At 41.3% G+C, this 27,181-nt stretch overlaps 1 protein-coding gene across 1 annotated transcript in view; it reads left to right on the forward strand.

The window, feature by feature from the left end:
• TRPM2 (transient receptor potential cation channel subfamily M member 2) overlaps positions 1-27,181 on the forward strand; it is a 1,217,227-nt gene that overhangs the window by 972,136 nt on the left and 217,910 nt on the right. The window contains exons 29-30 of the mRNA XM_073558209.1: positions 17,165-17,241; positions 17,329-17,430. Coding sequence (XP_073414310.1) covers positions 17,165-17,241; positions 17,329-17,430 — 179 coding nt within the window. The remainder of the gene's footprint in view (positions 1-17,164; positions 17,242-17,328; positions 17,431-27,181) is intronic.

Below are 27,181 nucleotides of genomic sequence, written 5' to 3' on the forward strand. Positions count from 1 at the left end.
CCACTGAAGCCTTCATAATAAACAAAAATTATTGACAACAGAAATACTCGCCTAAACCCCAATTCTATTGAAGAAAATGTCTCCTGTAAAAAAATAAAAATAAAAAAAAAACATCCCTCGCCTATCCTTCGTTCTGTCCCACACCATAATCCATGACTGGGGTTAAACAGTTTTTCACCTGGATGGTACCAAGATGCAACTGTCCAGTTTGAGAACTACTAGTGAATGAGCAGCTGCAAGCTCAGCCTCACTGACTAGCAGTGACGTCATCAAAGTTACCACAGGTCACTGAGGCTGCATTCCCAGCTGGACCCCTGAATTATAGCGACCTCAGTGAGATCACCGCTAGCACAGGGAGAAAAAGTCTCACAGTGCAGCAGTGAGTTCACCAAGGAAAATTTCTAATTTCTCCTGGTGAACTCTCTGAACTCAGTGGTGCACTGTGAGACTTTTTCTCAGGGTGCTAGCAGTGATCTCTCTGAGGTCACTGCAGTTCAGGGTTCCAGCTGGGAACACAGCCTCAGTGACCTGCGGTAACCTTGATGACATCACCACTAGTTAGTAAGGCTAATCCCACAGCAGCTCATTCTCCGAGTGGTTCTCACCCGGGACGGATGCATCTTGGCACCATCCAGGTTTATAACTGTTTATCCACAGACATGGATCACAGTGTGGGACAGAATGGATTACGATGTGGGACAGAACGATGAACAGGTGAGGGATTTGGTTGTTTTTTTGTTTTTTTTTACAGGAAACCATGGCTTCAGTGGAATTGGCGTTATGTGAGTATAATTGTGTTTGTTGTTTTTAAATAAAAAAGAAAAAGTGTGTTTTTTTATTTCAAATAAAAGACTTTGTTATGGCTTTGTGATTATTTACAATGCAACTATAGGATTAGTAATGGATAGGCATCTTATAGACGCTTCTCCATTACTAACCCATGGGCTTAATGTCACCGAACAATACAATAATGACATCAGTCCCTCAAATGTGAACCCCACCTGCCACTGCCAGAGGGCAAGTGGGAAGAGCTAGACAAGGCACCAGAATTGGCATATCTAATAGATGCACCTTTTCTGGGCAGCTGCGGGCTGCTAGTTTTAGACTGGGGGGCTAAAATTCATGACCCCCTACCAACCTGAGAATACCAACTCCCAGCTGTCTGCTTTAGCTTGGCTCATTGTCAAAAATGGGGGTACCCCATGCCATTTCTTTATTTATTTAAATAATTTTAAAAAACCTCGTGGGGACCCCTCTATTTTTGATAACCAGCCTTACTAATGCTAACAGCTGAGAGTTGTAGCATGCAGCTGTGAGTTTTGACTGAGTGATTATCAGAAATACAAGGGAATCCATTCTGTTTTTTATTATTTATTTAGTGTGCAGGCACCAGCTGATGAATACTCCCATCAGCCCCTCCACTCTCACTGTTATTAGCAGCAGCAGGAGTAGGCTGATAGGAGCAATAGTCCCAACATCCGATGCCAGTGACTGGAAGTAACCTCTGATTTGAGCTGCAGGCTCATGCTGTCATTTGACAATGTGGGAAGATCAGAGGCAATGTTTCTCGCACTGTTATGCACATGAAAGCTCGAGAAACACCCACAGTTCAGGGTGCCGAACCCAAAGAGTTATGTGGACTTCCTGGTGAAGTCAATATTCGGAGTCTGTGCCCAAGTGGTGTGTGTTCAGTACAGTCCCTGAACTTTACTGTTTGGGTTTGTCTATTTCAATCTATGACTAGTGTTGAGCGATACCATCCGATATTGAGAAATATCGGATCGGATTGGATAGGGCGATATCCAAAAAGTATCGGGTATCGCCGATTCCGATACCGGAAGTCCCATTCAAGTCAATGGGACAGAAATATCGGAATTAAAAAAAAGCCCTTTCTTTCCTTGTAGGTTAATTCTACATGAAGAAAACAACTAAGAATAATGTAGAATGTATTGGGGGAGGTGGAGGAGACATTAAAGGCATAGAGGTTTAGCCCAATCAAATGGAATAACAGGAATTCATTTTTTTTTTAAGACGTTCGGAGTTACAAAGATATTGACTATGTTAAGCTTTTTTATATTTTGTCAGATATGTATGCTTCACTACTTCCATGTTCTTCACCTTCTTTTTTACTTCTCCCACACTTTCTCCTTCATGATCCTCAGCAGCATCTTTTTCATCAACTTCTTCTAAACCTTATTCATCTTCTTCTTCTTCACCTTCTTCCTATTATTCTTTTTTTGGACCTTAGTCACATTCTTCTTATTCAACAATTATTCTTCTTCATATTCTACTTCTTCATCTTCTTCCTATTCTTCTTCTTCATCATATTCTTATTTGTGACAGTCATTCCTGTAGTTGTTATCTATAAAAGTTTGAACATTACACCTTCTGTTCTGCCTGTCACAAAAGATTTACAACAGGATTTGTCCGCGTTCAGTTTGGCCTGCAGCAGCAGGCATTTTCCAGGGGCACCACGAGGAGGAACGGACTCATCCCCATACACTGCTTAGTCTTCTTCTGCTTATAATTTAGATAATATTTTTTGCTCTGATTTTTAGTCTTATGCTTAATGTTCTTCTGCTTTTGGTTCTTCTGCTTCTTTGTCTTCTGTCTCTTGTTGTTCTGCATCTTGGTGGTTGCCTTCATGTTCTTTGTCCTCTTGGTCATCTTCTTCAGGGTCATCTTTTTGGTCTTCTGCGGTGTGGTCTTCAGGGTCATCGTCTTCAGGGTCGTCGTCAGGGAGATCCAGAGTGAGAACCAAAATCCATTTCCACAAGCTTGAACTTGGAAAAGTAGCAGAAGGTACAAGAAGGCTGAGGAACTGCCGAGAACCAGCTGACGGTGCTGGAACCCGGATGGGTAGCAGAAGCTGCAAGAGCAAATGGAACTAGTGAGGACCAGCTGACGGTGCTGGAACCCGGAGGGGCAACAGAAGATACAAGAGCCAATGGCACAACCGTGGACCAGCTGACGGTGCTGGAACACGGTTACTAAGCAGGAGGTACCTATGCTAGAAAGCACTACCAATCACCAGCAGACATTGCTGGAACTCGGATACAGAGAAGGAGGCACTTAGGCCAAAGACACTGCCGAGAACCAGCTGATGGTGCTGGAACCCGGATGGGTAGCAGAAGCTGCAAGAGCAAATGGAACTAGCGAGGACCAGCTGATGGTGCTGGAACCCGGAGGGGCAGCAGAAGGAACAAGAGCCAATGGCACAACCGTGGACCAGCTGACGGTGCTGGAACATGGTTACTAAGCATGAGGTACCTGTGCTACAAAGCCCTACCAAGGACCAGCAGACGTTGCTGGAACTCGGATACCGAGAAGGAGGCACCTAGGCCAAAGGCACTGCCGAGAACCAGCTGACGGTGCTGGAACCCGGATGGGTAGTAGAAGCTACAAGAGTCAATGGACCTAGCGAGAACCAGCTGACGGTGCTGGAACCCAGAGTGGCAGCTGAAGGAACAAGAGCCAATGGCACAACCGTGGACCAGCTGACAGTGCTGGAACACGGTTACTAATCAGGAGGTATCTGTGCTAGAAAGCACTACCAAGGACCAGCAGACGTTGCTGGAACTCGGATACCGAGAAGGAGGCACCTAGGCCAAAGGCACTGCCGAGAACCAGCTGATGGTACTGGAACCCGGATGGGTAGCAGAAGGTACCCATGAAAAACAAAGTTGCAAGGCTGCGAGCCAGCCGCAGTTACCGAAACCCACAGTCCTACGGGGGGTGCTTGTCCTATTGGCACTACGGAACCAGCCTTTATTACCAGAACCCGCAGCCCATTTAGGAAGCACCGAAACTGCAGGCACCATAGAATCGGCTAACCCGACCGCAACACGGCAGGACATCGTATTGGTGGCAAAGTGACGTTGACACTACCCGGAAACAGCAGGCGTGCAGGAACCAGGCTGGGCAGGAGGGAGTACCCGTGCCAAAGACACTTCTGAGCAGCAACTGGTGATGTTGGAGCCCAGGGTCAATCAGGGTGTAGGTTGAGGCCTAATTTCATCAAGCTTAATATCTTTTGTAGACTACTACTGATTTTAAACGTGCTCCAACTAGGCCTCTGGCTCCACTCTGTCTCTAGTATTTACCCTGGCCTCCAACACCGCAAGTTGCTGCTCAGAAGTGGCGTCTGAACAATCAACACTTGTTCCTGTGTTATTGGAGTTCAGTAACGTATGCTGATCCCCTGATGTGTGTCCGGCAATGTCTCCTGCTCTGTCCACATTCCCATTAATAGTAGTGGGACTGTGGACAGAGCAGGAGACATTGCCGGACACACATCAGGGGTTCAGCTGACGTTACTGAACCCCAGTAACACAGGAACAAGTGTTGATTGTGCAGACACCACTTCTGAGCAGCAACTGGTGGTGTTGGAGGCCAGGGGAAATACTAGAGACAGAGTGGAGCCAGAGGCCTAATTGGAGCAAGTTTGAAATCAGTAGTAGTGTGAATGTGGAGGCAGCAGGAGACTTTGCCATCCACACAGCAGGGGAGCAGCAGGCATTACTGAACCCCACAAACACTGGAGCATGTGTTTTTCTCTGTGCAGACGGCACTTCCGAGCAACAACTGGCTGTGTTGAAGCCCAGGATCAATCATGGAGCAGGCTGAGGCCTAATTGCAGCAAGTTGTATATGTGATGTAGTTTGAATGTGGAGGCAGCAGGAGACTTTGTCGTCCACACAGCAGGGGAGCAGCAGGCATTACTGAACCCCACTAACACTGGAGCTAGTGTTTTTCTCTGTGTGGACAGCACTTCCGAGCAACAACTGGCGATGTTGGAGCCCAGGGTAAATCAGTGTGTAGGCTGAGGCCTAATTTCATCAAGTTTAATATCTGTTGTAGACTACTACTGATTTTAAACGTCCTCCAACTAGGCCTCAGGCTCCACTCTGTCTCTATTATTTCCCCTGGCCTCCAACCCCGCCAGTTGCTGCTCAGAAGTGGCGTCTGCACAATCCACACTTGTTCCTGTGTTACTGGGGTTCAGTAACGTCAGCTGATCCCCTGATGTGTGTCCGGCAATGTTTCCTGCTCTGTCCACATTCCCACTACTAGTAGCCTGGCTGGAGATTCGCTGGCACAAACCACACGTCGCTCTCCTGCTTGATGGGATTCCAGAGCTCCTGCGCTGTGTGGCTTCGATTCCCCAAAGAAGTTAATTTCAGTACAGCCTGTTGACGTTTGGCCACGGCTGTGCTCATATCGGTCGTAACAGGCTCCTGCAGCGCTGATTCTGAGGAACTAGAGTATGAGGAGGAGTCAATGTGTACAGACTGGATTCCTGCAATCTTTGGAGTTGTCAGAACACGTACAGCGCCACTCTCAAGATCTGTACCTGGCTCCACAACATTGACCCAATAGGCAGTGAGGGAAAGGTATCGTCCCTGTCCATGGGTACTGGTCCACGCATCGGTGGTCAGGTGGACCTTGCTACTGACGGCGTTTAGTAGCACATGTTTAATTTTTCCCTCCACATGCTTTTGCTGCGCAGGGACGGCTTGCCTGCTGAAATAAAAGCGGCATGGCACGGTGTATTGTGGGACTGTCAATGCCATGAAGTTCCGGAAGGTGTTAGTCTCCACCAGCCTGAATGAGAGCATTTCAAGGGCCAGTAATTTGGCAATGCCAGCATTCAGAGCCTGTGCTCGGGGATGGTTTGCTGAGTATGGCCGCCTTATCTCCCATGCCTGTGCTACCGATGGCTGTAGAGTGGCTTGGGAGTGTGAGGATGAATGGGAACGTGGTGCTGTGGGTGGAATGTCACTCGGTCTCTGGACAACAGTGCCAGAGGTTCTTCCATGGCGATCCTGTGAGGAAGCCGAACCAGCTGTGTGTGAGCTGGAGGAAGAAGCTACAACACGAGCTGAAGAGGTGGTTGGTGGTGCTGTAGGTTGGCCTAGGTCTTCTGTGTCTTTGTAACTCCACCACGTGCTTGGTCCGCACATGTTTCCACATATTTGTGATATTTAGGTTGCTGACACTTTTCCCTCTTTTGACTATCTGATGATACAGCTTGCATTTGACAAAGCAAATGTCATCTGCAACTGTGTCAAAAAAGGACCAGGCACTGCAAGTCTTGGGAGCGCCCGTTTTGGCTTTTGGAAGAGGAATGCTCCTAACGGGTGCCGAAGTGGAGGATACAGGCAACCAAGTCTGCCCCCTCCCTCTCCCTCCTGTTTTGGCCATTCGGGGAATCTCTTCCTCAGAGCTGCTCCCACCACCTTCCTGTTCTTCACGCCATGATCGGTCAAGGACATCATCTACACTCCCCTCTTCAAACACCTGCTTCTCCTGAGTAGTCTCACCAGCACCGTACGCACCAGAAAGTAGCACCTGAGTCTCGTCATCATCTGATGCATACTGAGGTATGCTGACTATGCACTGGCCCACCCGCCTCTTCAGATTCAGAGGGACAAAGCAGTTGTGCATCACTGCATACTCCCTCTTCTTCACATTCTGGAATGCTGCTTGGCTGGCCCCCTCTTTCCAAGCCAACAGATTCTTAAGGATAAAGTTATTCTCGGGCTTAATGTGCGCTGCTTGACCGGAATAAAATCACCACAATATGAACAATTTGTCCATTTATTTCCCTACGCGTTTCAAAGTGTAAACCACTTCTTCTTCAGGGGTTGACATAAGGGGAACTGATACAGCGGCTTCCAGTTAAATACATGCAATATTTGAACTTTGGCGCCAAGAACACATGTGACAGGGAACAAGTGTCAGAGTTCAGAGGTTAAAATTGCGCAAAAGCAAAGTTAAAATCATTATAATCATTTTAATCATTTTTCTTCAAATGTTTGCAGGGAATATCTTAAAAGAGATTTCTGGAAGAAGAAGGAAAGGAGATAAAGAAGAATGAAATTCTCCAAAAAGACATGAAGATGATGTAAAACGAACCCGTCAAGAAAGGGGGAGAATTGGAGGTCTGGAGCCAGAGACACTGGACTAGCGAAGAAACACGTTTAGGAAAGGGGGATTTATACCATGTTTCTAAAGTTATCTAAACATGTTTGTGAAATGGATAAAAATGAATAAAAATGTATATGTGTTAAATTGTCTTTTGTATAAAATCGTATATAAAAATCGTATATAAAAAAAATGGAAAATATATATATGAAATTTCAATGGGCGCGAGGTGAAGGAAGAAATGCGGCAAAGCCGCTTGTGCATATCAGAAAGGAAAGGACCCATTCATCAGGTCAAGGTGGAAACCATTGTGCTAGAATAAATCTGAGGGAGGTGGAAAAAAATAAATATTTAATTAAAAAACACTTTATTAAAAATTAATGTAAAAAGGATGTATTAAAATATATAAGAGGAGATGAATTTTCTCTGCTGCGGAGTATAACTCCTAAGAATATCGCTTGTAAATAGTAAAAGGAATAAATGATGGGAGTCTCTGGGAATAGACACGCAGTCAGGAACAACTCATTTGTAAAAAATGTTGGTTAACGATGTGGGGGAAGGTTTTCATGTGAGGGATGTGGTTCTTGAGAATGATTGTGGAAGAGAGCACGGGAAGGTTTGGCACGGGGAACAGGGAAAAGGTCTGTAGTTCAGTGTTCTGAAATCTCTCCGTGGGAGCAGGATCGCTACCCAGGAGAGGAGAAAAAGTTTTTTAAGAAGAAAAGGGATAAGTGTAGTGAATGACTCGCTAGGGGATGAAAGATCGGTCAGCAGGGAAACAAGAGCTGACAGAAAGAATCTAATTTATCTCCGTAATGGAAAATATATATATGAAATTTCAATGGGCGCGAGGTGAAGGAAGAAATGCGGCAAAGCCGCTTGTGCATATCAGAAAGGAAAGGACCCATTCATCAGGTCAAGGTGGAAACCATTGTGCTAGAATAAATCTGAGGGAGGTGGAAAAAAATAAATATTCAATTAAAAAACACTTTATTAAAAATTAATGTAAAAAGGATGTATTGAAATATATAAGAGGAGATGAATTTTCTCTGCTGCGGAGTATAACTCCTAAGAATATCGCTTGGAAATAGTAAAAGGAATAAATGATGGGAGTCTCTGGGAATAGACACGCAGTCAGGAACAACTCATTTGTAAAAAATGTTGGTTAACGATGTGGGGGAAGGTTTTCATGTGAGGGATGTGGTTCTTGAGAATGATTGTGGAAGAGAGCACGGGAAGGTTTGGCACGGGGAACAGGGAAAAGGTCTGTAGTTCAGTGTTCTGAAATCTCTCCGTGGGAGCAGGATCGCTACCCAGGAGAGGAGAAAAAGTTTTTTAAGAAGAAAAGGGATAAGTGTAGTGAATGACTCGCTAGGGGATGAAAGATCGGTCAGCAGGGAAACAAGAGCTGACAGAAAGAATCTGATTTATCTCCGTAACACTTGGAGAGGAATATACCGGAGTGGTATAAAAACAGAAGTTACATAGTATATTACAACTCAACACATATTGATTCCCTTAATAAAATAGAGACACTCTGTTATCTTATAAAAAATAAATAAAGAAAGAGAAAGGAAATTATATGAAAAACTTATATAAAAAAAAAAAAAAAAAATTAACTTTGAAGGGATTATTGCAGGAAAAAATACATTATTACAGAACAATTGCAAAGTAATAGAATTATAAAAAGACTTCCGTGATTTCATTGAGACCGTTAGGTTTCAGTGTATTTAGTCTATAGATCCAGAAGATCTCTTTGCGATTTAGTTGTCCTATTCTATCAGAATGATCGATAGGTATATGCTCAATTGGGGTTAATTTAAATCCATTCTGATTATTATTGTGTTTCAGAGCAAAGTGTCTGGATAACCCATGTTGTAGGAAACCTATTTTAATGTTATGCCTGTGAGAATTAACCCTTCGATGTAGGGGTTGCGTGGTTCTCCCCACATATTGTTTCTTGCAGTCACATTCTATTACATATATCACGAATTCTGTGGAACAATTAAGAAAACTTTTTACAGAGAAACATTCATTAGTAGAAGTTGATGTGAAAGTATTTATGTTGTGAGAGATGGATTTACAGCACAGGCAATTTCTTTTACCACATTTATAAATTCCCATTGGGGGATTTTGTGGAGAAAACGGAGTTTCTGTTTTCAGGCGACTGGGGGCCACTATGTTTTTGATCGTGGGTGCTCTTCGAAAAGTAATCCCAGGATTTTTTGGAAGGATTTTAGATAGAACCGGGTCATTTAATAAAACATGCCAATTCCGTGTCAAGATCTCTCTGATTTTTACATTCTCAGCACAGTATTGTGTGATAAAATTACTGGTAAAATTCTTGTTATCCGTTTTGATAATCTTGGATCCATTAATTAGGGAGTTTTGAGAAAGATTTTTGCTTTTCTTATAAGCTTCTTGTACCAAATCCGCAGGGTATTTTTTATCTAAAAAACGATTTCTTAGAATTTCTGCCTGATTTTCAAAGTCCCTCACATCGGTACAGTTTTTTCTGATTCTTTTATACTGATTATCTGGTATGTTTCTCAACCACTTACCAAAATGCCCACTGTTGAAGGGTATGTAACTGTTTTTATCCACATCTTTAAAATAATTTTTGGTTAGAATGTTATTATTTTGAATAAAAATGGTTAAATCTAAAAAATTGATAGTAGAAGGATCATATGTTGAGAAGGACAGGCCCCAGTGATTCTTATTTATGTCTTTAATGAATTGATCAATGTCATTGTTTGAGTTGTCCCATATAAGGAACAAATCATCAATGAATCTTTTGTAGATAATGATATTATGCTGTAATGGGGAATTAAAAATGTAAAAGTCCTCAAATACACCCATAAATATGTTTGCATATGTAGATGCGACCTGGGACCCCATTGCAGTCCCAAGTCGCTGATGATACAAATTCCCATCAAAAGTGAAATAATTGTTTTTTAGAATAAATTCCATACCCTTCAATAAGAACCTCTTTTGGGTCGTGGACAGTCTTTTGTCATTCACTAAAACCTTGTAAAAACAGGCTAGTCCCAAATCGTGTGAAATAGCCTGTTTTTACAAGGTTTTAGTGAATGACAAAAGACTGTCCACGACCCAAAAGAGGTTCTTATTGAAGGGTATGGAATTTATTCTAAAAAACAATTATTTCACTTTTGATGGGAATTTGTATCATCAGCGACTTGGGACTGCAATGGGGTCCCAGGTCGCACCTACATATGCAAACATATTTATGGGTGTATTTGAGGACTTTTACATTTTTAATTCCCCATTACAGCATAATATCATTATCTACAAAAGATTCATTGATGATTTGTTCCTTATATGGGACAACTCAAACAATGACATTGATCAATTCATTAAAGACATAAATAAGAATCACTGGGGCCTGTCCTTCTCCTCAACATATGATCCTTCTACTATCAATTTTTTAGATTTAACCATTTTTATTCAAAATAATAACATTTTAACCAAAACTTATTTTAAAGATGTGGATAAAAACAGTTACATACCCTTCAACAGTGGGCATTTTGGTAAGTGGTTGAGAAACATACCAGATAATCAGTATAAAAGAATCAGAAAAAACTGTACCGATGTGAGGGACTTTGAAAATCAGGCAGAAATTCTAAGAAATCGTTTTTTAGATAAAAAATACCCTGCGGATTTGGTACAAGAAGCTTATAAGAAAAGCAAAAATCTTTCTCAAAACTCCCTAATTAATGGATCCAAGATTATCAAAACGGATAACAAGAATTTTACCAGTAATTTTATCACACAATACTGTGCTGAGAATGTAAAAATCAGAGAGATCTTGACACGGAATTGGCATGTTTTATTAAATGACCCGGTTCTATCTAAAATCCTTCCAAAAAATCCTGGGATTACTTTTCGAAGAGCACCCACGATCAAAAACATAGTGGCCCCCAGTCGCCTGAAAACAGAAACTCCGTTTTCTCCACAAAATCCCCCAATGGGAATTTATAAATGTGGTAAAAGAAATTGCCTGTGCTGTAAATCCATCTCTCACAACATAAATACTTTCACATCAACTTCTACTAATGAATGTTTCTCTGTAAAAAGTTTTCTTAATTGTTCCACAGAATTCGTGATATATGTAATAGAATGTGACGGCAAGAAACAATATGTGGGGAGAACCACGCAACCTCTACATCGAAGGGTTAATTCTCACAGGCATAACATTAAAATAGGTTTCCTACAACATGGGTTATCCAGACACTTTGCTCTGAAACACAATAATAATCAGAATGGATTTAAATTAACCCCAATTGAGCATATACCTATCGATCATTCTGATAGAATAGGACAACTAAATCGCAAAGAGATCTTCTGGATCTATAGACTAAATACACTGAAACCTAACGGTCTCAATGAAATCACGGAAGTCTTTTTATAATTCTATTACTTTGCAATTGTTCTGTAATAATGTATTTTTTCCTGCAATAATCCCTTCAAAGTTAATTTTTTTTTTTTTTTTATATATATAAGTTTTTCATATAATTTCCTTTCTCTTTCTTTATTTATTTTTTATAAGATAACAGAGTGTCTCTATTTTATTAAGGGAATCAATATGTGTTGAGTTGTAATATACTATGTAACTTCTGTTTTTATACCACTCCGGTATATTCCTCTCCAAGTGTTACGGAGATAAATCAGATTCTTTCTGTCAGCTCTTGTTTCCCTGCTGACCGATCTTTCATCCCCTAGCGAGTCATTCACTACACTTATCCCTTTTCTTCTTAAAAAACTTTTTCTCCTCTCCTGGGTAGCGATCCTGCTCCCACGGAGAGATTTCAGAACACTGAACTACAGACCTTTTCCCTGTTCCCCGTGCCAAACCTTCCCGTGCTCTCTTCCACAATCATTCTCAAGAACCACATCCCTCACATGAAAACCTTCCCCCACATCGTTAACCAATATTTTTTACAAATGAGTTGTTCCTGACTGCGTGTCTATTCCCAGAGACTCCCATCATTTATTCCTTTTACTATTTCCAAGCGATATTCTTAGGAGTTATACTCCGCAGCAGAGAAAATTCATCTCCTCTTATATATTTTAATACATCCTTTTTACATTAATTTTTAATAAAGTGTTTTTTAATTGAATATTTATTTTTTTCCACCTCCCTCAGATTTATTCTAGCACAATGGTTTCCACCTTGACCTGATGAATGGGTCCTTTCCTTTCTGATATGCACAAGCGGCTTTGCCGCATTTCTTCCTTCACCTCGCGCCCATTGAAATTTCATATATATATTTTCCATTTTTTTATATACGATTTTTATATACGATTTCATACAAAAGACAATTTAATACATATACATTTTTATTCATTTTTATCCATTTCACAAACATGTTTAGATAACTTTAGAAACATGGTATAAATCCCCCTTTCCTAAACATGTTTCTTTGCTAGTCCAGTGTCTCTGGCTCCAGACCTCCAATTCTCCCCCCTTTTTTCCCCTTTCTTGACGGGTTCGTTTTACATCATCTTCATGTCTTTTTGGAGAATTTCATTCTTCTTTATCTCCTTTCCTTCTTCTTCCAGAAATCTCTTTTAAGATATTCCCTGCAAACATTTGAAGAAAAATGATTAAAATGATTATAATGATTTTAACTTTGCTTTTGCGCAATTTTAACCTCTGAACTCTGACACTTGTTCCCTGTCACATGTGTTCTTGGCGCCAAAGTTCAAATATTGCATGTATTTAACTGGAAGCCGCTGTATCAGTTCCCCTTATGTCAACCCCTGAAGAAGAAGTGGTTTACACTTTGAAACGCGTAGGGAAATAAATGGACAAATTGTTCATATTGTGGTGATTTTATTCCGGTCAAGCAGCGCACAGTAAGCCCGAGAATAACTTTATCCTTAAGGATTTGCATTGGAGGTCACGCAGTGGACCTTCGGGCGTGCAGCAAGCTGACGGCGAGTTTATATGCTTATACCTCTCCTGGAAAGGGTGAGTAGACTTTTTTCACATCTATTTCATTTATCACCAGATAAGACCCTATTGCGCTCTTTTGTTTCCTAGTTTTATTATACAAGCCAACAGATTCAGAGAACAGATGTAGAGACTGTGATGGCTCCTGCCCAGGGCTCTCTGACTGCCTGCGCAATTTGGCAGGTGGTGAAGAGACAAATGGTTGCTCTTCAGTGCTCTGGCCCTGAGAGGATGTGGAAGTCATTGAAGTCGATGTGTTAGCTGCCATCCATCCGACAACAGCTTCAATTTCTTCCTCCTGCAGCAGTGGGGTACAGCGAGGTCCTACAAAGCTGCGCATAAAGGACTGTTGCCTGGTAAAACTGGGGGATGCTGACTCACTGGTGCCTGCAGCAGGCACAGAATCCCCACATCCGCCCCCTGCAGAATCCCCACGTCCTCTCCCTGCTGAAACTCCACGCCCACGCCCACGTGCCTTACTCCCTGCCTTCTTCATCTCGGTAGACTGATAAAGTAAGGCAGAAAAGTACAAAGGTGGGGCTTAGTGTGCGTATTCCTGAACAGCTGCTAACAGGTATAAGAAACACTAGTTTTATAAAGCGTGTGGACTACACTTTAATATGAGCTAATGTGGCCTACACAACTGTCAAATGGAGTGTTTGGTGAACTTTATTTTGTTTTTTGTCTTTTCAAAAAAACAAAAAGTATGTGACCAAAGATTTGAAAGCGATAGTATCACAAACTTTTTGGAGCTATTACAATGCAGAAAGGTAACCTAGAAGGAAAACGATGAGGCTCCAAAAAATAGGGTAATACTAATCTGGCTGCGGATGAAGGGCACAAGCCAGAAAAAAGGCTCCTCTATCTACTCCTATATAGTGTTTGCAACCAACCAATGTAGATGGATATGGATGGATGCACACTAATAGGAGAATGAAAAATTAGCTGCAATAAAAGAAAAATATGTATGAGGCAGTGACGCACGCTGAGCGGCCTACAACCAGACGTAGCTGCAGTACACACTACAGTGTGAGCTGCACTCACACACAGAGACCTCTCAGACAGCCGTGAACAGTGCAGAGAACTGGACACTAGCACTGAAAGGCTGCAGAAAGTCTCCGCTGTCTACTCCTATAGTGTTTGCAACCAACGTATATGGATACGGATGGATGCACACTAATAGGAGAATGAAAAATGAGCTGCAATAAAAGAAAAATAGGTTTGAGGCAGTGATGCACGCTGAGCGGCCTACAACCAGATGTAGCTGCAGGACACACTACACAGCGTGAACTGCACTCACACAGACCTTGCAGACAGCTGTGAACACTGCTGCAAGGCAAAAGAAAGCTACAGTGGTTGATTATGTAACCTGGGTAAAGCACAATATGATTTGGAAAATCGCTATCTCTAACTGTCCCTCACAGTCTTGAACAGCAGCCTGTCCCTAATTGAATTCACAGTAGAGTGAACCCGAAATGGCGGCGGCGGCGGCTTTTATAGTGCATCATGACATCATTTCAGCAGCCAATCACAGCCATGCCATTACTTAACATGCCTACATGCCTAACAGGATGTGCCCACACTTCGGAGGGTTGTCATTGGCTGAATCAAATCAAACTGGCTCATAGCATTATGGGAACTTCCGATTCCGGTATTCGATATGCTAAAAGTATCGGAACTCAGTATCGGAATTCCGATACCGCGAATATCGGCCAATACCTGATATTTGCGATATTGGAATGCTCAACACTATCCATGACCTAAGATGCAAACCCAGCTTTCTTAAAGTGGGCGCTACAATGCAACCCAAAATCCTTTGTACTCTGGTGATGGACTTGCAGCCTTGAGATTGTTGATATTTTTCAAAAATTTTGTTTTTCAAGTACACATACAGTTATCTTCTCCTCTTTCTGTTCTCCTTGCTTAGTGTGACATGAACATACAAACAATTCAAAGATTGAGTCAACTTCGCCACTTTTTTATCTGATTTCATGTGTGATTTTCATGTTGCCCATACCTGTTACTTGCCACTAGTAAGTTTGAACAAGTATCACATGCTTGAAACAAATTTGTTTACCCACAATTTTGGAAAGGTGCCAAAAGTTTTATCCAGCACATTTTTGGGGTTTAGTGTAAAATTACGTCCAATTTGCCTTTTTCTGCTTTTTTTGTGTCGTTCCAATACACACAGAGGAAAGAAACATGTATAGCAAAACATGGGTAATGACAATAATTTTTGGGGAGAAATACTTTATTTTCTGGGACAATTTCAAGGGTGTCAACACTTTTAGCCATGATTGCATGTACATAATAGAACTAGAAAGAAATTATTTGAAAAAATAAAAAGAAAAGATGGCATGATGTAATAAATCCATATTTTTATTGAAGATACGACATGACAGACAATTTGAAAATATAAACATTCAAGACAAGATTAAAAGTAACATAAATAAAATAAAAGATGAGGTGGATAAACCAGCAGCACTAAATCATGAGTGCAAAATACCAGGTCAAAGGAAATAACTGTATAAAGTGCAAGTGTGCAAAAAGTTACTAATGCAGTAATGCTAATAGTAGAAAAATATGCATTTGTATATGTTTGCACAGTATACAGCTCTGTCAAAAATTAAGAGACTACTGCAAAATTTTCAGTTTGTCTGAGTTTTCTCTTTATAGGTATATTTTTGAGTAAAATGTAAATTGCTCTTTTATTCTGTAAACTACTGACAACATGTCTTTGAATTTCCAAATACTAAATTTTGTATTTATTTTCAGAAAATGAGAAATGGTCAAAATAACAAAAATGCAGTGCTTGCAGACCTCAAATAATGCTAAGAAAACAAGTTCACAATCATTTAAAAACAACAATACTAATGCTTTAACTCAGGAAGAGTTCAGAAATCAATATTTTGTGGCATAACCATGATTTTTAATCACAGCTTTCATGCATCTTGGCATGCTTTCCACCAGTCTTTCACACTGATTTTCGGTGACCTTATGCCACACTGGTACAAAAATTTAAGCAGTTCTTCTTTGTTTAATTGCTTGTGACTTTCCAACTTCCACTTGATTACATTCCAGAGGTTTTCAATGGAGTTGGCCATGACAGGGATTTAATGTAGTGGTCCTTCATCCACACATTGATTGACCTAGCGGCATGGCATGGTGCATTGTCCTGCTGGAAAAGACAGTCCTCAGAGTTGGGGAACATTGCCTGAGCAGAAGGAATCAACTGTTTTTCCAGGATAACCTTGTATGCGGCTTGATTCATACATCCTTCGCAAATATTAACCTGCCCAATTCCAGCCTTGCTGAAGCATCCCCAGATTATCACTGATCCTCCATCAAATTTCACAGTGGGTGCAAGACACTATAGCTTGCACATCTCTCCAGGTCTCCGTCTAACCTTTAGATGACCAGGTGTTGGGTACAGCTGAAAATTAGACACATCAGAGATTAACTTACTCCAGTCCCCTATGGTCCAATCCTTATGGTCTTTGGCAAACTTCAGCCTGGCTCTCCTTTCCTTCTCATCGATGAAAGGCTTTTTTCTATCTTTACATAACTTGATCCCTGCTATTCCTTTTGTAGGTCAGTTGATGTCATCCTGCGGTTGTTGAGTGACATTTGAATAAGATGAGGGTCATCCTGGTCAGTGGAGATTCTTTTTCGCCCTCTGCTGGTCTGTAGCTTTGTTGTCCCCAATATCTGCTGCTTGATCTTGTTGTAATGGACTGCCATCTTAGAAATTTTAACGATGGAGGCACCATGTCACTCACTGTAGCCCTCTGCTAGTAAAGCCAGAATTGAGCCCTTCATTTCCTCCCTCAAGACTTTTCTTTTCAACTCTTTTGGCATGGTTAAACGTTATTTTTTCATTCGTATTACTTTTTGGATATTACTAGCACTTGTTTTGCCATCCAGCTTGTCCTATTGCAAGAGGAATGTGAACACCACAGCAGGGCTTTTTATATACAGTACTTTCCTTCGCTAAATAATATTTAGCTCAGGTGATCACCTAATCAGAAGCACATTAAGAATGAGGTGTCGTCTGGTTGGAATTCAACTGACACTGGAATGGAATGGCTGTCAGACATGGAGAGAAGCTGATTTTTATAAAACTGTGCAGTGGTCTCTTAATTTTTTCCAGAGCTGTATATGCAAATATGTGTTTGTGTATGTGTATATATATATATATATATATATATATATTTATTTCTAATATTAGTAAAGGACTAAACATGTACCTGTGCTTTTTTATAGGTGGAATTTAATATATATAATCCCCCATTTTATACCGCTATTAGGAAAGACAAGTCTATTCATGATCCTTACACTGAGTAAGACAACCTATTTATTAAATATTCATTTTTTTTAAACTGCAATAAAAATGCAAATAATGCAAATATTATATATTATATTTTTAGCTCTCTAGAAACCCTTGAAAAATTAAAATTTAACACTTTGGATGGAAACATAAATCGGCAAAGCTACTGTGTTACATATGTGGTAAAAGATGGTCTGCCACTGTAAGTACAGAAATGCTTCTTTATTGATGTTTTAGTAGAATTTATCATTTGTATGACATGAACTTTTCTCATTTCCCTGCACAAGCTTATTCTATTTGCTAAGAAAATTAAGAAATCTTTATTGTCAAATGGTTTTCCAGCTTGTGTATAAGAGTCATAGAAGAATAGGTCCTGGTGCAGGATCCTCAGTGTCGTGCAACCATACAGCTTTAGGGGGATAGCAGAGTGAGGGCATACCTATTTTTTAATCAGTGATGAACCCACCCTTTTAGAATTCTTGTTATCACCATAACAAAGTTTAACTTTCAATTGGTCATACCGTGAGCTTAGAAGATCATCAGCAGAGGAGAGATAAGGTTACAAACTTTGCCGTCTAGCAATCTTGCTTATTGATTTGATTGAAAATTAATTTTGCTGCCATCTATGTACAATAATAAATAAAAGAAATAGAAGCCAAACTGTCCACAATTTTTAATTAAAGCTTATGATTTTTAGCCAATAATAATAATAATAATAATTTTTATTTATATAGCGCCAACATATTCCGCAGCACTTTACAATTAAGCGGGGACATGTACAGACAATAAATTCAATACAAGTTAAGACAATTCAAACAATGACATTAGGAGTGAGGTCCCTGCTCGCAAGCTTACAATCTACAAGGAAATGGGGGGACACAGTAGGTGAGAAATGCTTGTTAATTCAGGTCTGGCAATTATAATAGGGATTTTCATATAAAGCTGCATGATCCGGTCATCAGCCCGTGTGTTTAAGTGCAATAGACAAGTATCAAGTGCAGTTATGTGCATGAAGGGTGTGGAGACAGATGAATAGTAGGGTGCAGATTCAGAATAATATTTGGAAGGAGGGAACAGGGCAAAGTTAGCTTGCTGAGTAGTTGATGTGATAGGCTTCTTTGAAGAGATGGGTTTTCAAAGCGCGCTTGAATAGGTCAGGGCTAGGTATCAGTCTGATCGTCTGGGGAAGTGCATTCCAGAGAGCTGGAGCAGCACGAGAGAAGTCTTGGAGACGGAGGTGCGAGGTTCGGATTACGGGGGATGTTAGTCTTAGGTCATTTGTAGAACGGAGGGCACGTGTAGGGCGATAGACAGAGATGAGAGAGGAGATATAAGGCGGTGCAGAACAGTGGAGAGCTTTATGGGTGAGAGAGATGAGTTTATACTGGACCCTGTAGCGAATAGGTAGCCAGTGTAATGACTGGCATAAGATGGAGGCATCGGTGAAGCGGCTGGACAGAAATATGACCCTGGCTGCCGCATTCAAGATGGATTGGAGAGGAGAAAGTTTGGTAAGAGGGAGACCGATCAGAAGAGAGTTGCAGTAGTCCAGACGAGAATGAATAAGAGCGACAGTAAGAGTCTTAGCAGTTTCAAAGGTGAGAAAAGGTCGGATTCTGGAGATGTTTTTAAGATGCAGGTGACAAGAGCGACTGAGTGATCGGATGTACGGAGTAAAGGAAAGTTCAGTGTCGAATATGACCCCAAGACAGCGGGCATGCTGCTTGGGAGTTATGGTTGAACCCTCCAGGGTTATTTCGATGTTAGGTAGAGTGAGGTTAGTAGAGGGGAGAAACACAAGAAGTTCAGTTTTAGAGAGATTTAGTTTCAGATAGAGGGAGGACATGATGCTAGAGACAGCAGACAGACAATCCTTGGTATTTTGAATTAGGGTAGGGGTGATGTCAGGGGAAGAAGTGTATAATTGGGTGTCATCAGCATAGAGATGATACTGGAACCCAAATCTGCTGATTGTTTGTCCAATAGGGGCAGTGTATAAAGAGAAGAGGAGAGGGCCTAGGACTGAGCCCTGCGGGACCCCGATAGTAAGGGGACGAAAAGAGGAAGAGGAGCCGGAAAAAGATACAGTGAAGGAGCGGTCAGAGAGGTAGGAGGAGAACCAGGAGAGGGCTGTGTCCTTGAGGCCTATAGAGCGGAGCATAGTGAGGAGGAGCTGGTGATCCACAGTGTCAAATGCAGCAGAGAGATCCAGGAGAATCAGCAGGGAGCAATGACCTTTCGATTTAGCTGTTATTAAATCATTAGAGCCAAAAATGCATTTAGTTAAAGGAAAAAAAAGCATATTTTAAGCCAAAAACTGGCATGAATGTCAAGGAGGTTACACACATGGTAAGAGCTAGCTATATATGGCATGTGCTTTGGAATCTGCAAATACGCTTATTTAAACATAATTAGTTTCAGTTTTAAAGTGTTTTCACTCATCCACAGTTGTAAATAAAGAATATCTTTAAATTTAACCCCTTCACTCCCGGAGCTTTTTTTTTCGATTTTTCGTTTTCGTTTTTCACCCCCCTTCTTTCCAGAGCCATAACTTTTTTATTTTTCCGTCAATATGGCCATGTGAGGCCTTATTTTTTGCGGGACAAGTTGTACTTTTAAACAACACCATTGCTTTTATCATGTCGTATACACAAAAACAGGAAAAAAATTCCAAGTGCGGTGAAATTGCAAAAAGAGTGCACTCCCACACTTGATTTTTGCTTGGCTTTTTTGCTAGGTTCACTAGATGCTAAATCTAACCTGCCATTATGATTATCCAGGTCATTACGAGTTCATAGACACCAAACATGTCTATGTTCTCTTTTATCTAAGTAGTAAAAAAAAAAAATGCGCAATTTTCTGAGACCCGTTGCATCTCCATTTTTCGTGTTCTGGGGTCGGGTGAGGGCTTATTTTTTGCATGCCAGGCTGACATTTTTAATGATACCACTTTTGGGCAAATACGCTCTTTTGATCGCCCGTTATTGCATTTTAATGCAATGTCGCTGCGATCAAAAAAACGTAATTCTGGCGTTTTGTAGTATTTCCTCGCTACTCCGCTTAGCGATCAGGTTAATGCTTTTTTTTGATAGATCGGGCGATTCTGAATGCAGCGATACCTAATATGTGTATGTGGGATCTTTTTTATTGTTTTATTTTGATTGGGGCGAAAGGGGGGTGATTTGAACTTTTAGGTTTTTTATTTTTAAACTTTTTTTTTTTTACTTTTGGCATGCTTCAATAGCCTCCATAGGAGTCTAGAAGCATGCACAACCCGATCGGCCCTGCTACTTATGGGCGATGAGCAGATTGCCCATATGTAGCAGATTTACTGCTGTGCTTTGAGCGCCGACCACCGGGCGGCGCTCAAAAGGCATCTGCCTGGAACAACTCTCTATGAGACCTGTGGTTGTCCAGGAAACGTGACACCGACCCCCGATCATGTGACGGGGGTCGGTGATGAGCTCATTTCTGGCCTGCCGGCCAGAAGTGGTATTTAAATGCCCGCTGTCACTATTGACAGCAGGATTTAACTAGTTAATAGGCAAGGGTGGACGGCAGATTCCGCTTGCGCCTATTGCGAGCACATGTCAGCTGTTAATAACAGTTGACATGTCGCGGCTTTGAGGTGGGCTCACCGCCGGAGCCCACCTCAAAGCGGTGGATCCTTACCGATGATGTACTATTCAGTCTTCGGTAAGGAAGGGGTTAAAGGGTTATCCAGTTTCAAACACATTTTTCCTATAATCTCAGTTATCTGAAAAAAAACAAACTGAGATTTTCTTACCCTCCCTGGCTCCAATGTTCTTTCATGGCACAGTGTATGTCACTGTTTTTGGCTTCAGCGGTGACATCAAGTCAACAGAGCTGCAGTCAATCATTAGCTCAACAACTATGCTGAAGTAAATGGCCCGAGGTGTTGAGCTCAGCGATTCACTGCAGTGCTTTCAGCATGATGTTAACCCTGCACCCAAGCAGAAGAGACAGAGACAGCAATATATACCCTATATACTAGAGTATAAGCTGACCCGAGTATAAGCCAAGGCCCCTATATTTGCCACAAAAAACTGGGAAAACTTATTGACTCGAGTATAAGCCGAGGGTGGGAAATGCAACAGCTACTGGTAAATTTTAAAAATAAAAATAAATACCAATAAAAGGAAAATGGTGGCCCCATAAGATGCTCCATATTAATATATGCCCCATATAATGTTGCACAAAGGTTAATGGTGGCCCTATAAGATGCTCCATATTAATATATGCCCCATATAATACTGCAGAAAGGTTAATGGTGACCCCATAACATGTTCCATATTAATATATGCCCCATATAATGCTGCACAAAGGTCAATGGTTGTCCCATAACATGCTCCATATTAATATATGCCCCATATAGTGCTTCACAAAGGATAATGGTGGCCCCAAAACATGCTTCATATTAATGTATATGCCCCATATAATGCTGCTGCTGCGATTTAAAAAAAAATTACATTCTCACCTCTCATTGCTGACCGCTGCTCCTCAGCATTGTCAGCTCTCTGCAGTGACTGTTCAGGCAGAGGGTGCGTACTAAGCAAGTCAACATGCCCTCTGACCTGAATATCACAGCCAGAGGACCCGGGAGACTGTGCGAAGTGGATGAACGGGAACAGGTGAATATGGCATGGCTCACCCTACCCCAGTGCTATTCAAGCTCCGGGCGTCTGCATATCAGACTCTGCTACATCTCAGTCCCGGCATCTGCATCTCTCTTCCTGTCTTCTTCCAGTGCGGTCACATGGTACCACTCATTAAAGTAATGAATATGCTCTCCACCCCTATGGGAGTGGAGATGTGTCCATATTGATTACTTTAATGAGCAGTACCATGTGACCGCACAGGAAGAAGACAGTAAGAGAGTTGCCGAGTCTGAGATGTAGCAGAGTCTGATATGCAGACGCCAGGAGGGTGAGTATGATGTCCCTTGCTCCCCTGCTCCCCCTCCCTCGACGGCTTTCTGACGTATGACTCGTGTATAGGCCGAGAGGGTCTTTTTGAGTCCAAAAAAGGGGCTGAAAAACTCAGCTTATACACGAGTAGATATGGTAATTGGTGGTGAAAGGCTGAACTTAATGGACCTAAGTCTTTTCTCAACCTATGTAAGTATGTATAAGTAACAGAAGCAGAGTGCTGGAACTGAAGAGAGTAAAGAAATCCCAATTTTTTTAGGTTACAGGTTTGTTGGTTTACATTTAAAACAATAAAGTGGAATACTTAGGGATTTTTTGTAAAAAAAAAATTTGCCGGTACGCATTTCTGATTAATTTCTCATTATTCAGTACTGTAGTCTGTACGCTAATTTCAATCAAAAACTATGTAATTCAGATTGCAAAAAAAAATAAAAAATGACTAATACTGTATAAACGTTTTTTATCACTTGCAAAATATGGTTTTCGTATTCCTTAACCGATTTACCTATGCTGTATTCTATAAGAAACACAAAATTTCAACCAAATTTTCATCAGCCACGACATCTCGAGTTCATTCTTTACTGTTTCTGTCAATGGCTGATCGCCGACCTCGAAGTATCCAAGAGTCAACGTACTTTGTTGGATCAAACAGTTTAAAAGGTGGCCCAACTAGCCTGAAATAAATAATCTTTGTCAGCAACGATGCACGGGATGGTGTCGCGATCAGGTTCATTTGCGAAAATCCCCGTTCGTATTCGCTGGAGGGAATAGGAATGGTACAGAGTGTGTGTTGCAGTGGCACTATTTTCTCAGAGCACTTTCTCTCGATCTCGATCAGGTATTCATGAAATCCACGAATGATGTCTCTTTCTGCAAGCTGAAATTTTCTACGCAAGTTTCTAACTTCCTGCTCGCCAAATGTTAATTGTTCCTGGACATCATCTGGCCACTGTCTCTGGTCAAGCACACGTGCCCATTGTGCCAAATTTGCGTCCTCACAATCAAGCAGACGATTTTCCATCGATTCGTGAAGCTTCGTGTAAAACACTGATGGATTAATTGGAGCGTTCCCAAACCGCAAATTTTCAACAGCTTTCTCGGCCATTTCAGAATATGAACCTGGTCTTGTTTGCCTTTTTTTAAACACCTGAACAGTTGTTTTTATCTTTTGGTTGGCAGTGTACAAGTCCAGCTTACGATCTTGAAGATCCAGACTTAATTCTGATAGTTCCTGCAGCGCGTCGCGCATCAAAGTGAGATCCAGAACGAATTCTGTGGAGGTTATCTTTCGCCACAAACCCTCATAAGTGCATTTTTCTTTTTGGTCCCTCGACAGACACAGTTTCGCTTGTTGAAAATGTTCAGCCAACGCGTCAAAATTTTCCCATACTGCGGAAACGGAACGGAAACTCGATGCCACCCATCTGGTGCTGGGTATTCGGCCAATCTTAAGCAGCTGAACGTCTAATAATTTTGCACACTGTTGTAGCTCTCTGCTGTTCTTCGGTGACGTGGGATACAATACATATAACTTTTCTAGGAAAGTCTTAAATCTGTTGATTCCGGATACTTCTTTGACGGTGTCACCAACACCTAGCTCGTCAGTGGTTGGCGCAGTGCCAAAAAATTATGGAAGGAAACCTGTCTGATAGTAGCTTCTTCAAACCACTGTTGCGCCCTATCATGACAGCAGCACCATCACATGCAACACAAAGGAGTTTACTCCTCAAATATTCATCCGTCATGCCGTGTGAATGAAGACAACCCAACAAAGAATCAACAATTCCTGTTGCATTCACTGAAGGAAGTTCAATTAAGTCTAAAACAAGTTAACTGCAGAGTTCATTGCAATGTCGTCAGTGACACATGTACGAACAAAAACAACCAGCGCAGAAATATTGCTTGTAGTATTGGACTCGTCAATTATTAATGACAGTTTACAATTTGAATGTACGATTTCCTTAACCAAATTTTTTCTCATTTCATCGCTGATATGATTCATAATGTTGATGCACACGTTAGGTGAGTGATAAATGCCACCCATATCAACACCATTAAGTTGTTGCAAATCAATTTCATTTTTGAAATTATGAAAACTTTGATTTTCTTTTGCTACTTTATATGCTGTACGCACGCAAAATCACCATCTGGAGTGATTCTCTGTCCGCCTCTGCAAGCAGCCTAACTGCAGCTTTGTGGCTGGCAGTGTCTTTGTGATCAAATATTTTCTTTAGCAGAGATGTTAGCTGCTGTTGCCGACTTTCACCGAAGAATGTTATGTTACAGTTGGCCCAAACCTTTGAAATTTTCATCCCAATGTTTGACTCCACACCTAGATATCTAACTTTCTTGCACGACGAACAACCGAGCTTCTGTTCACAAACGTACAGCCAATTGTACTTACTGCAGTAATTATTCTTCTGGTCTAGAGTCCAGCATGTTGGCCAGTCGGGAGCCTTTGAATCACCAGACGACAGCAGCTTTATGTCATCAGGATCATTAACACTAGCTGATGCAGGTTCGATAGTTGAAGAACCGGTGGCCACATTGTGCTCTATCATCTGATTTGTTTCTGTCTCCACGTCTGTTCGGGGTCTTTTGAGTGCCAGAGCCACACCACCCGAGAAATAGTGCGTTATTTTATCCATCTAAGACAAGTTTCACGAAACAAAGCTCAATGAACTCGTACAAAATTTCATAAAACACTAATATAAATGATGATTTAAACTAATCAAACCAAAACAGACTGGCCCCCATCAGTGGTATACAGCCCCCCCATCAGTGGTATATAGCCCCCATCACAGGTTACAGTCCCCCATGCTGCCGCACACCTTAAAGTAATGAACCATTCAATCTTACCCTCCGCCACCGCTGCCAGTCCCTGCTTCTTCCTGCTTTCACCAGCGTCATGTGACAGGCGCAGCAACGATGACGTCATTGCTGCTGCACCGGTCATAGCCGGGTACAAGCAGGAAGAAGCAGGGACTGGAGGATGGCAGCGGTGACAGAGCGATGGAGGGTAAGAATGAATGCTTTATTATTTTAAGATGTGCGGCAGCACCTTCAGATTTTCCGGTACGCCGTACCATCACGTACCGGCGCAAAAAAGCACTGCTTTAACCCCTGAATGACCAGGGGTATTTTTGCTTTTCCATTTTCATTTTTTGCTCCCCTTGTTCACAGAGCCATAACTTTTTTATTTTTGTTTGTCAAAATGGCCTTGTGAGGGCTTATTTTTTGCAGGACGAGTTGTACTTTTGAATGTCACCATTGGTTTCACCATGTCATGTAATATAAAACAGGAAAAAAATTCCAAGTGTGGTGAAATTGCAAAAAAAGTGCAATCCCACATTTCCTTTTTTCTTGGCTTTTTTACTAGGTTAACCACTAAATGCTAAAACTGATCTGCAATTATGATTCTCCAGGTCATTACAAATTCACAGACACCAAAACATGTATAGGTTCTTTTTTATCTAAGTGGTGAAAAAAAATTCCAAAGTTTGTAAAAAAAAAAAAAAGTTGCCATATTCCGAAACAGGTAGCATCTCTATTTTTTTGGGGGATCTGAGGTTAGGTGAGGGTTTATTTTTTGCGTGCTGATCTGACGGTTTAATTGATACCATTTTGGTGTAGATACATTCTTTTGATCGCCCGTTATTGCATTTTATTGCAATGTTGCAGTGACCAAGAAAATGTAATTCTGACGTTTTAATTTTTTTTCTCGCCATTTACCAATTGGATTAATTCTTTTTACATATTGATAGATTGGGCGATTCAGAACGTGGTAATGCCAAATATGTGTATATCTGATTTTTGTTATTGTTTTATTCTGAATGGGACAAAAGGGGGATGATTTGAACTTTTTTTATTTTTTTAATATTTTTAAAAACTTTTTTTTACTTGCTTCAATAGTCTCCATGTGAGGCTTGAAGCTGAAGTTGTCCGATCACCTCTGCTACATAGAGCAGGGCTGCAGCCCTGCTCTATGTAGCAGATATGCTCACTTGCTATGAGCGCCGACCACCAGGCAGCGCTCATAGTGATCCAGCAATGACAACCACAGGGGTCTCCTGCTGACCCTGAGTTATCATGCCAACCCATCGTCAACCAACGGTCATGTGACACAGGCGCCAATGGGAGGAGGTAATGACGCGCTTCCTGCGCGTGCATGTTAAATACCACTGTCAAAGTTTGATAGCAGCATTTAACATATTAACAGCCGGGGATGAATCATGATTCCACCTGCGGCTGTATCGGGCACATGTCAGCTGTAAAGATCAGCTTTCATGTGCCGGAAAATGTGTGGACTCATCACCAGAACCCAAACCAAACAGGGGGAGGCGTCCAATGACGGACTCTGTGCATCATTGGATGTTAAGGGGTTAATATAATATTTTCAGGAAATTTTATGAAAATAACTGAGCTATACATTCTTTTCTATTCAGTTTTACATCATCTGAACACATCTTTTTATATCAATTTCAATGTGAACTGTAAAGTTGGGGTCAGTTATAATCAATACGTCAGATCAACAAAGAGAAGATGAATATCCGTTTAAGCCAAATAGCATGATTCGAACATTCAAGATGAGAAATTTATAGCAAATTTTTTAAACGTGATATTGCTACTGTAGCAGGATCATTAGTAAGCAATGCTAAAAGTAAACAGGAGGGGTGACATAAGAACAGGAAAACAAAAGTGGGCAACCCTGGATAAAGAAGTTAAACTAAATCTACTGCACTATAATGTCTAAAAAAAAACTCACGTCACAGATGAAATATACAAAATATATAACATATAAATAATGAACAACGACAAAGCAAAGTCCAGCAATAACGTGAGCAATCCAGGATGCTGTTAAAAAAATTTTTGTCTTTCTTTTTATTCATAAATCCATTAAAATACAATGGTCCAAGCAGTTCAAACCAGCAATAACGCAGGAGAGTAGTGCAGATAGGACTACGCGTTTCAACGGTAAAACCCGCCTTCTTCACGGTCCAGAAT

The sequence above is a fragment of the Dendrobates tinctorius genome, unplaced genomic scaffold, assembly GCF_039654945.1.
Source record: "Dendrobates tinctorius isolate UK_male_01 unplaced genomic scaffold, ASM3965494v1 ptg000254l, whole genome shotgun sequence".
Taxonomy (NCBI): domain Eukaryota; kingdom Metazoa; phylum Chordata; class Amphibia; order Anura; family Dendrobatidae; genus Dendrobates; species Dendrobates tinctorius.